The sequence below is a fragment of the Chionomys nivalis genome, chromosome 8 (assembly GCF_950005125.1).
Source record: "Chionomys nivalis chromosome 8, mChiNiv1.1, whole genome shotgun sequence".
Lineage (NCBI taxonomy): Eukaryota > Metazoa > Chordata > Mammalia > Rodentia > Cricetidae > Chionomys > Chionomys nivalis.
In genome coordinates this window covers 68,831,469-68,843,819 of record NC_080093.1, presented here as the reverse complement: position 1 = coordinate 68,843,819, position 12,351 = coordinate 68,831,469, and the positions used below count along the sequence as shown (strand labels likewise).

Here is a 12,351-nt window from a genome sequence, read left to right as displayed (position 1 = left end):
AGCAAAGCTTACAAATACACCAGGAAACACAGACAAAACCTTCCAACAAAACAAATATAAACAACTTTCTCGAGAAACAGACAACTTTTCCAACAAGACAGTGCTTTCCAACTAGGAAATGGCGATGTTCAGTAGTTAAACCATGACTCCAGCAACTATCAACTGCTTCTAGCTCAGGGGTCCTAAAGCTGTGACCCTTTAATACAGTCCCTCAGGCTGGGGTGACTTCCAGCCATAAAATTATTTTCATTAATACTTCGTAACAATTTTGCTACTGTTATGAATTGTAATATGAATCTCTGTGTTTCCGAAAGTCTTAGGAGACCCCCTTAAGGGTCATTCAACCCCTAAAGGATAAGAACCGCTGCTGTAGGGGGAGGGGTAAGGGCTCATGCTCCCTCCCCAGCCAATGTTGAAAGGTTGATGGACCCAGTCTTGTTGTACAAGTCTTGTTCAGGTGGCCACCAGGGTTGGAAGTTCATGAATGCAACAGCTGTGTCCATTCAGAAGCAAATGCAAAGCAGGTTTTTAACTCTTGGCTCAGCAGTGGGCAGCTCAGCCTGGGAAGACACTTGTCTAACCCAACTTCAGCTCCTGGAATTCACAAGGTAGATGGACACAAGTTATGCTCTGGCCTTCACACATGAGCCATCGCAAGTTGTGTGTACCCCCTTATGCCCAATAAACAAATGAAGGTACGGCGGGTGGTGGTGCACGCCTGTAATCCCAGCACTCGGGAGGCAGAGATAGGCGGATCTCTGTGAGTTCGAGGCCAGCCTGGTCCACAAGAGCTAGTTCCAGGACGTGCTCAAAAAGTATAGAGAAACCCTGTCTTGAAAAAAAGAAAGAAAGAAAGAAAGAAAGAAAGAAAGAAAGAAAGAAAGAAAATAAGAAAAAAGTGGGGGAGGAGGGAGGACACTTCTAGAGTTTTAAATCCCCAGGAAGTTGCTTCATCCAGAAGGGAAAAGGCGACAATGTAGTTCTCAGATTAATTCCCACTTTGGTGGAGGGCTCAGCTCTGCTTTAGAGCCTTACTTTTTATTCCGGCTTCTGTAAACTGTAATCCACTCTCGACATGTGTGCCCAGCTGCCTGCCATGGGGTTGTGTGGTGGGGTTGATAGCTGTTGCAGGTATCAGAGCTGACACTGATCCAGATGATTCTCATTTCCTAGCCACACTTTCTCCCGGAAGTCGCGAGCTGTGGAGTGCCACACCAACTCCAGTGCCGTCTGTGTGACATGACATACGTCATTATGCCGGACGGGAGCTACATGTCCTATGGGACCAGGCTTCCTGGAGGTCAATGGCAGATGGCCTGGTATTGGCCACCACTAAGGCATAGACGGCATATGGGCTTTGCACAATCTCTTTTATAATAATGGTATTCTTATATCTACAAGACAAGGGTTATCTCTTCAGGAACAGCTCTGGGATAAGGAAGCACAGTATGGGAATGTATAAGACTACAGCAGAACCTTTGTCATACACGGGGTGTATGATGAGCAAGGGAATAGATGGGTTAATGTTGATGGACAAAGACTGTTATATTATACTTTGAACTTTATGGATAGGCTTGCTAGATCCCAACCCCCACGGTGTCTGCTGCATAAGAAAGTACAAAAAAGTATATTTCAGCAGGTGCAGAGAACTGATTAGACATATTTGGTCACTAGATGAGATAAAGAAAGGGTTAGAAAGAGGAAGGGCCATGATAGCGATAACGAGGCAGAAACTTTCTATTCATAAGATGAAACCATTTGTCTGAGATTCACGTTCCCAGGGACAAGATTTCCTCTTCGAAGGATGCTTTATGTTGAACACCTGTTCCTGATAATATGCTTTTCTTAGAAATCGCTGATGTGACTAAAAGAAGCTTTCATACTGTGCCAACTGATGACACATGACCTTCTGATTTGTTCTTTGTTTGAATACTATATAATGAAAACATGAATTCAGTAAAATCGCAGCAGATTCCAACCACTCTCTTGTGTGTTGCGTCTGTTTGTCATTCGCCGATCTTGTGCCTTCCTGTTACCAAGACCCTGCTTCTCGCACGGTCTGAGTGGCTGCCATGAGCCAGTCCGTGACAGTGGAGGGTAACACTGCCAGCCTGACAGGATGTAGAATCACTTGGCAGACCAGCCTCTGGCCTGTCCGTAAGAGTTTACAGACTGTGTTAACTGAGCTGAGATAATCTGCCCCTAGTTCCCAGGGTAGCACCGTTCCATGGGCTAGGACCCAGGCCTGAATAAAAGGGCAAAGTGGGCCCACGAGGCCATGCTCTTCCTGAGGGACTCATGGCTGCATTAGCAGCTGAGGAGAAGGAAGGGCATTCACGGGTAGAGCCCCAGATCGGCTGCCCTTGCTCCACTAGATCACTTCGCTGCTGCCGAAACAGAATGCCCAACAGAGCAGCTTAAGGAAGGAAGGGTTTGGCTGGGCGGTGGTGGCGCACGCCTTTAATCCCAGCACTTGGGAGGCAGAGGCAGGCGGATCTCTGTGAGTTCGAGACCAGCCTGGTCTACAAGAGCTAGTTCCAGGACAGGCTCCAAAACCACAGAGAAACCCTGTCTCGAAAAACCAAAAAAAAAAAAAAAAAAAAAAAAAAGGAAGGAAGGGTTTGTTTTGTTCCCAGTTTGAGGGAGCAGTGAATGACATCAGGGAAGGCATGGTGTTCTAAGTCCCACCCACAGTCAGGAAGCAGAGAGACAAAGGCTGGCACAGATCTCTCTCTCTCGGTTCATGTTTTCATTTCTGTTATTTTATTGTTTGACAATTTCATATATATATATATATGTAATATATGTTTATAATTAATTTTAGTCATGTTAAACCTTTATTCCTGGCCCTCACCCCCTTCCTCTCCCACTGAAGACCTTCTCAAGTCTGCCTCCTACCCTCCCTTATTTTGCTGTCCCTGAGACTACTTGCCAAAACAGGGCCATGAGGCTATCCTTTGAACTGACCTCAGACTTCCAAAATTATTACATTGGATAGATTGTCTCCTACAATTCCTGAATAGATGGTGCTTCCCAATCAGTCTATGGCTAGACTTTTCTCTCTTAGCCAGTCCATTTTTATTGGATGTTGTCTTGGTCACTGTTTTATTGCCACGAAGGGACACCATGATCAAGACAACTCTTATAAAAGAAAGCATTTAGTTGGGGCTGGCTTAGAGTTTCAAGTACATTATCATCATGGTGGGGAGCATGGTAGCAGGCAGGTAGGCATGGTATCGGAGAAGTCGATGAGAGCTGTGGTCTGATTCGCAGGTAGTGGGCAGCAGGCAGGACACACACACAAAGACAGAGACACACAGAGAGACAGAGAGACATAGATGCAGAGAGAGAGACAGACAGGCAGAAAGATAGACAGAGATGGACACACACAGACAGAGACACAGAGAGAGACAGAGATTTGCAGATACACACACATACAGACTGGGCTTGTGTGGGCTTTTGATACCTTAAAACGAACCCTCAGGAACACACCTGGGGAACACACCTGCTCCCACAAGGCCACACACCTCCTAACCCTCCCCTGACAGCTCATCACTGGAGACATAGCATGCAAACATGAGCCTATGGGGGCCGATCTCATTCAAACCACCACAGGTATCTATTAGGTATGACCTGTGTACTGAAGAGAGTGAGGAACATTCGAGAATCTCTCCCGTCATGGAGCTTTTGTAGTCCACTAGGGGAGTCAGATAACAGACAGGCCATGAAAATATCCTGCAACTTCATGTAGAAAGAACTATGTGACAAGCTTCTGCACCCCCGTAAGCTTCTCTGCCAAATCAGCAATCCAAATCAGATCACATCTAACCCAATTAGGAAAAGCCCAGGTTTAATAGTAAAATGCTCCTGGATGATCCCTAGGGAAGAGAGACCAAAAAAACCACTGTCTGTTTCCTGGGGGGTAGTTTAAATACCCCATGGGAGTGGTCTTGAGCATCTCTGGGGGAAGAGCCATGTTTGACAGGCTTTCTGAGATAAGGCAGGGACAGAGAGATGGGGGAGGGGGATTGAGGTGGAGCTTCCACCAGAACATTTCAGACTCTTGGGGTATATGGATGCCAGGGGCTGGGGTGAAGCCTCCACCAGAACACCATGAAAAATGCTTATCTGTAGCAGATACTGTGTTTGCCCCATCCGTGTCCCTTTAACCTGTGATGTTCTCATGCAAGCTGGACTTGCAAGAGAGCCATCAACTACTGATCTGGGCGGGGTCGGGTGGACTCAGCAGCTCCTGGAGCCTGCTCTCTACTTGGGTGAAGGGCAGGCTTGGTCTGGGAGTGGAGGATTTCTCACGTAGCCCTTCAGCCAATAGCTAATGTGAGCTGTACAATAGTGTCTAGATTCCTTGCCCCTCGAGCAGGCAACGGAGCTGTCCAGAGTGTCCTAGTGTTCTGAGCTGCAGCTGTCTACAGAAGTAACTTTCTCTGAGCGTTTTCTCTTGTCCACGTGCCCACTTTTCCAGATCGCCTGCTCAGCCAAGGGAAAGAAAGAAGGAAAGAAAGAAAGAAAGAAAGAAAGAAAGAAAGAAAGAAAGAGTGGGTGTAGGGGGGCTGGACTGGCAACCTTCCCATACTCATCTGGTTAGGGCATGCCAGTTGGTGGGTGTGATTTTCTTTTTACTGTGTATGGGCATTTTATCTGCATATATATCTGGACACCTGGTGCCCTAGAAGCCAGAAGAGGTTGTTAGACTCCATGGAACTGGCTTACAGATGGTGGGTGCTGGCAATTGAACCCAGGTCTTCTGCAAGATCAGCAAACGTTCTTAACTGCTGAGCAATCTCTCCAGCCTCTGATGGCTGGTTTTAAACGTCAGCTTGCCACAACCTAGAATCCGTGCTCAGAAAGCCTCCGTTGAGAGCCTGTTTCCATAGGGTTGAGCTGCGGTATGCCTATGGGTAGTTACCTTGATTGCCAACCGATGTGGGGCAAGTGGCCCTTTGTGGGTGGTAGCTTTTTATTGGTTTGCTTTTGTTTCAGCTGGGCCATGGATGGTGTAAGTGTGAAGAAGGCCAGCGAGCAGGCAGCGTGGTCTCTCTGCTCTTGATTATGGATGTGACTGACAGTTGCTTGAGTTGCTGACTTGGCTTCCCTTAAACGATGAACCGTCACCTGGAAGTCTAAGCTAAAATAAACCCTCTCGAAGTTGCTTTGGTCATGGTGTTTTATCATAGTGAGAGAAATGACATCAGGACTGCGGACCTTTGAGAAGCACTCTTTGGATTGGACAGCTCTTCTGAGACTTGCCTAGTTCTTTGCAGTCAGTGCATGCTTAGCCGCTGCTCATACTTTGACGGCTTGATGTTGAGTTAGAGTAGCCCCTTGGAGAGGTCAGAATGTGACAGATTTTATCAGAATAAACCCATCTCATCTATTAAATGTCTCCCTGTTACGGCTTAGATAAGCAATGGTCCCCATGCTTGTATTGCATGCTGGGTTCCTGGTTTGTAGCACTATTTTAGGAGGTTCTAGAAATTTCAGGAAGTAGGACCTATTTGGCAAAAGTGGTCACCTCTGGGTGATAGGCTGTTTAGAGGAACAGAGCTAATGTGTGCGTATGTGTGTGTGTATGTGTGTGAGCGCACACGTGTGTGTGTGTGCGCGCGTGTGCGCATGAGCTCAAGTCAAAAGGGGATTCACTGGAATGGCTTACACACTAGGGCTTGGGTCGTCCAACCACAGCTGTCTGTGTGCTTTGAGACTGAGAGCGTGTCGATTCTAAGCCCACAAACCTGGGTGTCTCAAGAGTCTCAATCTGCAGCTGAAGGCCTGGAGGCCTGGAAGGTTCCTGGAGAATTTCTGTCGGAGGGCCAAAGAAGCTGGATCTGACGCCAGGGAAGGATGGTGGTTGTAGCAGGTGCATTCACATCCCCTAGGGAGACAAGAAGGCAGGTGGCAAGCAATGCCGTTATCTCTCCAACCTCTTACATCTGGGTCAGCCACTGGACAGTGCCACCCACCTTGAGGGGCATCTTCTATGTTAGTCTTTCTGAAAATTCCCTCAGAGATCCACGGAGAGGCTCAGAGTCGATTCCAGATCCCATCGAATTGAGAATTTTCAAGATTCACTGTTACCCCGGGAAGGTGGGTAATGGAAGCTCGCATCTGGTGCCCAGTCCCTTCCTCACTCTGCTGTGTGTTGTGAGCTGAAGACTGTTCTCTACCACACACGCCTTCCGCCATGTTTAACCTTAGCAGGATCCAGAAACAGGGCCAAGTAACAGTGGACTTTGGGACCTTGGGAAAGTTCTGAGGAAATGAACATTTCCTCCCCAGGCTGTCTCTGTCAGGTGTCTGTTCACGGTGAATGAGGAGTCTGACAAACACCCTTCCTCGCATTCTGTAGGTGACTTCTCATTTGGGTCCTTGGGCTTGTTCCTCTTTTCCTCAACCTGTCAGCTGAAATCAGCTGCAGTTCTTTTCTTTCTAGTTATAAAAGTCACCCCCCCCTCTTTTGTATGAAAGTTTGAAGTGCAAGCCAGGCGTGAGGACCACAGCTCTAATCAGAGCAGTGGGAAGTTGGGAGGCTGAAGCGGGAGAACAGTGAATCCGAGGTCTCTGAATGCAGGGGTTACAGATGTGTGCTGCCTTACATTTTAATTTTCTGTGCATGTGAGTATGTATGGTGTCTGTGCATACTTGCATGGGTGTGTGCGTGTACATGTGTATGTGTGTTTGTGTGCATATCCAAGCAGGTGTATACGGGCTTAGGCCAGAGGTCGGAATCCTCAGGTGCCTTCATCACCTCCCACCTTATTTTTTGAGACAGGGTCTTTCTCCGAATGTGGCCACTTATTGAGTAGACCCATTGACCAACGAGAGCCAGGGATCTGCCTGTGTCTGTCCTCAGTGCCGGGGTTGCAGGCCGGTGTTACTTTGCCCAGGTTTTACGTGGGTTTTGGGGATCCCAATTCAGGCCCTCACGCTTGTGCAGCAGACACTTAACTCACTGAACTATCTTCTCAGCCTGTGCATGTGTGTGTGTGCATGTGTGAATAGCTTTGAAACAAACTATATAGAATTTTATTTATTTTTATCTAGCAGAAAAACATCTATTTCTATTTGACTATTGGAAAATATAACTCGGAACAAAAGAAAATGTGTGGAGAAAGAATGAAGAAAGCTGGACACAGTGGTGTAGTGTGTGCCCATGGTCCTTGCACTGGGAGGGGCTAGGTGGGCAGACCACTTGAGTCAGGGAGGTCAAGGTCAGCTTGGACAACACATTGACAATGTACATGAGATGGCTCAGTGACAAGGTTCTTGCCACTAAGCCTGATGACCTGAGTTTGGTCCCTGAGACCCACGTGACAGATGGAGAGAACTGACCCCAGCAAATTGTACTCTGACCTTCATACAGACACAGTGAAATGCACAAGCATTTACACACACACACACATGCACGCACACACACAGCACACCAAATAAATAGATGTAAACAAAACAAAGACAAAAATAAGAAAATTCCAAAGAGTAAAGAAACCACTATTTTGTTTTGCTCTGTTTTTTTGGTTTTGTTTTTGTTTGGGGGCAGAGAAAGCGTGATGTGGTTGTGTATCCTGCATTTGGGGAAATCGCAGGCTCAACACAGCCCAAGTGCAATGGGTGAGCCTCGCCTTGAGGAAAATACCTTCCTGATCATGGCGTCTCCTCTACCAAGGAAGTATTAAAAAAAAAAAAACAAAACCACTATTTATCAAAAACCTAGAATGAAATGCATACCTTAACGACAGGAACGGTTGAACATCTCTGGTGTGGTGCACTCTCGGGTGTTGGGTGCCTATTGACAGACACTTTTATCCACTGAGCCACCTTGCTGGACCAATTCTTGGCTATTCCTTTAAAAAAGAGATTTATTTATTTTACTTTATGCTTATGGGTGTTTTATCTGCATGCAGGTCTGTGCATCATATGTGTTCAGTGCCAGTGGAGGTCATAAAGGGTTGTCGGATCCCCTGGGACTGGAGTTATGGACAATTTTGAGCCTCCATATGGGGATTCTGGAAACCAGTCTTGCAGCTGTGGGTTCCACCAGAGCAGCCTGGCACTAAACTCTGAGCTATCTACCTAGCTTGTTTTTCATAACATTTGACCTATCCCAGAGAGAAATGAGTGTCAGTTGGCACCTTTTGGGTGGTGACCGTGATGGTTTGGGCCAGGAAACAGGCTTGCGAGGAAGAGCAGGCTATGCTGTCCCAGAGGAAGGCTAAATAGGGCTGGGTGCTTGCCGAGCCTACGCCCTCTCTGAGTTGCTCACAGCCTTTGCCTCTTACTTCTCTATTTTTACCCCTCCTGGCTTTGTTGGCTTCCTTAATATCTGTTTGTGGTGCCTGCAACCCCACAGCTCACAGTCTTCCAAGGTCGTGGTCCTTACAGTCATGGCTTTTAAATTTCTTCTGGTAACAGGTATGTCGGGGTCTTGGGGGAGCTTCAGGGTGGGGAGGAGGGGCTGGGGGTCTTCAGGGTGGGGAGGAGGGACTGGGGGTCTTCAGGATGGGGAGGAGGGGCTGGGGGTCTTCAGGGTGGGGATGAGGAGCTGGGGGTCTTCAGGGTGGGGATGAGGAGCTGGGGGTCTTCAGGGTGGGGACGAGGAGCTGGGGGTCTTCAGGGTGGGGACGAGGAGCTGGGGGTCTTCAGGGTGGGGAGGAGGGGCTGGGGGTCTTCAGGGTGGGGAGGAGGAGCTGGGGGTCTTCAGGGTGGGGAGGAGGGGCTGGGGGGTCTTCAGGGTGGGGAGGAGGGAATAGGAGGTCTCCAGAATGGGGAGGAGGAACTAGGGGATCTCCAGAATGGGGAGGAGGGGATCTTTTGGATTCACGAGTGGAGAGAAAGGGCCGAGAATAGGAAGGAGTAGGTGGGGAAATGCAAAGGACTTTAGGGAACGTAGATTCTGGGGATTGAACTTAAGTGTTTATCTGCTGAGCCACCTTGCTGGACCAAGTTTTGGCTTTTTCTTTTAAAAAGAGATTTACTTATTTTATTTTATGTGTGTGGATTTTTTTTTCTTCTGGGTTCTTTGAGACAGGGTTTCTCTGTGTGACAGCCCTTGCTGTCCTGGAGCTCATTTTGTAGACCAGGCTGGCCTCAAACTCAGAGATCTGCCTGCCTCTGCCTCCAAATGCTGGGATTAAAGGTGTGCACCACCACCGCCTGGCGTGTGTGTGTGTGTGTGTATGTGTGTGTGTGTGTGTGTATGTGTGTGTGTATGTGTGTTTTCTGTAGACGGTGTGTGCAGTGCCAATGGATGTTAGAAAGGGGCATCAACAGGGGAGGGAGGACAGAGCATAGGAAGGAGTCAGGTGGGAGAGAGGCAATGTGCTTTAGGGAAGGATACGTGGTTCAAGGAGAAATAGAGTGGAGGTGGCCAAGAGAGCTGGTCAGGGAAGCTTGGATGAAGGACTAAATCCATCGTCTCTGCAAGGCGGCTTGTCATAGGCGAGGTTGCTGGGGCCCAGAGAGAGGAAGGGACCGGAGCACAGAGGGTGTGTTCTCTACTTCCCGAGTATGTCCTCCTGGGTTCCACTCACCTTGGTCTACTTAGCCTTAAGTTCTAGTTAACAAGGACCTCGTGCGAATGTTCGCTGAATGACTGCTGAATCAAAAAGCCGCTTGAGTTCTCCTTTTGTGTCTGCTTTGTAGGGGGAGAGCCAAGAAGGGAAGGAACTACTTGAGGATTGCAGAGGAAGGAAATTTCTATCTGAGGCCTTTGATTGTTGTGTAAATCGTTGTGGTTGTGACAGGGCAGGAAGAGGCCACTGTGGGCTTAGAGAGGGGCTGGTTTGCCCCAGGATGGGCTCCCATAGACCCTTGAGCCGTGAGTCAGCACATTTGGCCTGTGGGTTAAGTGTAGCTATTACCTGTTTTGAAGATGGTCATTTAGCATTCACTGGTGACAGAGGACACTAACTTTATTCCCAGTAAAGTGAAATGCCACTCCTCAAGACTCCCATTTATCTCATGAGTAAACCTGTATCACAAAAATTGTGATAACTGATTACAGTCTGAATTTCCTCCTTGGTGAAAAGTTGGTGGAAATGAGGCCCAGGACTTGCCTAGCACGTATGAAGACCTAGATTTGATCCCTAACACCAAGGAGGCTGCATGGGAAGGGTGCAAACCTGTAATCCTAGCAGTGGAAGGCAGAGGCAGGAGGATCAGGGGTTCAGAATGCTCTTCAGTTACACGAGGAGTTCAGGACCAGCCTAGGCTGTGTGAGGCCCTGTCTTGACAAGCTTTTCCTCCATTGTCTTACCGTATAGTCCTGACTGGGCTGGAACTCATTATTGAGACTAGGCTGGGCTCGAACTTGTGGCACTGCTTTTGTCTCTGCCTCCCCAGTGCCGGGTTCTGCTTAACTCTCTGGTCCTCTGTAGAAAAAGAGAACGGACCGCAGTGTGTGACGGCCCAGTCCTGCACCCCAACGTTTGGGAGGTAGAGTTGAGGCAGGAGGATCAGGAGGTCTAGGTCATCCAGAGTTTATAACACTGTAGTGTTCTAAGCTGGGGAGTATACAACACCGTCTCAGAACCCCAAAAGACAAGTCCCTGCTGGGTGGACCCCAGATCCCAATTGTCAGAGTTTTTTGGTGGATGTGGTCAGGGAAGGTCCCCATGGAAAGGGACGCTGTGCTCTTAGCCGTGTTGATTCCTGTACTTTGACTCTCTGTTGTCACCTTCCAGCCTTAGCCTTATGTCATGGATTCAATCTGGACACTGAAAACCCCATGACCTTCCAAGAGAAGGCAAGAGGCTTCGGGCAGAGTGTGGTCCAGCTCGGTGAGTCCAGGTAAATGCTCAGGGGAAGTCCCCTGTCTCGGTGCTTCTCTAAAAGCTAGGGAATAAAAGGTTCCCGATTGAGGTTTCTTCCTTTCCCTCTTTCCCTCTAGTCCCCTCCCTTCTCTCTCCCCTCCCCTCCTTTCTTTCTTTACTTTGCTAGGGGTAGAATCCGAGGCTTGCTGATGCCCCTACCGCTGAGCTACATCTCCCTGCCCTCTTGACTGATTTTTCCATTTTTCTTTTTTGACTCTGTAGTGAGGTTTTAGAGTTCCAGATTCATGAGATCCCAGAAAGCCGAGAGCAATAGGTGTTCTCTCCTGTACCTCCTTCCTAGGAGGGATCCTGACAACCAACTCATGGTTCTTCAGGAGACATTTTTGTCTTTCTGTCCCCTACCGGCTGCCCCCTCCCCACCCTCAACTGGTAGCATGAGTTATGCTCAATTTATGTTCTACTTGAACATAATACGGCAATAACAAGGTTATTCCTGTAAATACATCTAAGACATTTATGTGTGTGTATGTGTGCGCATGCACACGTGCCATAGCATGCTCGTGCAAAGTCAGAATTGCTTGCGGGGTTGGTTTCTCCATGTGGGCCCTAGGGAAGAGCTTAGCTAACAGGGTTCGCAGCAAGGGCCTTTACCCACCGAACCATCTCTCTGCTATGAAAATTAACCTTATCGAACACGACCCTGCTCACTTGTTACCCGCAGAACAGAGAGAAGTGATAAGGGGAAATAGTCTGCAGAGCCTAAGATGTTTACCTTTAGGCAAATATTTGCTGGACTCATTCTGGAGAGTCTTTCCGGAGTGAGAAAGGGGTGGTGCCTGCTGTTGTGGAGCTGGGGGTTCGTGTGAACAACAGCGCTGTCGTGTCCAGACACAGCTTTCCACTGCCTCTGACTCTTCCTGTGCTGTGGTGATGACCTCCAGGCCTTGAGAGGAAGTATGTGGTATAGATGTCCCATTTGGAGCTGAGCACTCACGGTCTCTTATTCTCTATATATGGACTGGTTGTGAGTCTTCGTATCAATCAATCAATCAATCAATCAATCAATGTAAAAGGAAGCTTCTCTGATGAGGATTGAGAGATGCACTAATCTATGGGTATAATGTTAAGTCCTTAGAAAGAACTTTAATTTTGTGTCTACCTAGTAGACTAATGGGAGTAGATTCTTCCCTTGGGTCTATGACCTACCTACATACAGGAACCTGGACCCAGTTACCAGTACTAGGCATGAATTTCGTCTTGTGGAACAGACCTTTAATGCAAGCAGAAAGAGGTGGTTACTCCCTGTCTTAGGTTTCTATTGCTCTGATAAAACACCAGGGCCTAAAGCAACTTGGGAAGGAAAGGGTTTATATGGGTCACAAACCCTGGGTCACAGTCCATGAGGGAGGCTGAGACTGGAGTCTGGAGACAGGAGCTTAGAGGGAGGAACTGAAGCAGAAGCCCTGGGGGAACATGGCTTATTGACTTGCTCAGTCTGCTTTCCTGTGCAGCCCAGAACCACCTGCCCAGGGGTGGCACTGCTCACAGAACTCACGTCAACCGC

General features: G+C 48.2%; 1 protein-coding gene across 3 annotated transcripts in view; it reads left to right on the top strand.

Annotated features, from left to right (window-relative positions):
• Positions 1–8,360: 8,360 nt before the first annotated feature.
• Itgam (integrin subunit alpha M) overlaps positions 8,361–12,351 on the top strand; it is a 43,053-nt gene continuing 39,062 nt past the window's right edge. For all 3 annotated transcript variants that reach the window (XM_057779245.1, XM_057779246.1, XM_057779244.1), the window contains exons 1-2: positions 8,361–8,427; positions 10,698–10,803. In XM_057779245.1, the coding sequence (XP_057635228.1) occupies positions 8,400–8,427; positions 10,698–10,803 (134 nt within the window). In that variant the 5' untranslated portion in view covers positions 8,361–8,399. The remainder of the gene's footprint in view (positions 8,428–10,697; positions 10,804–12,351) is intronic.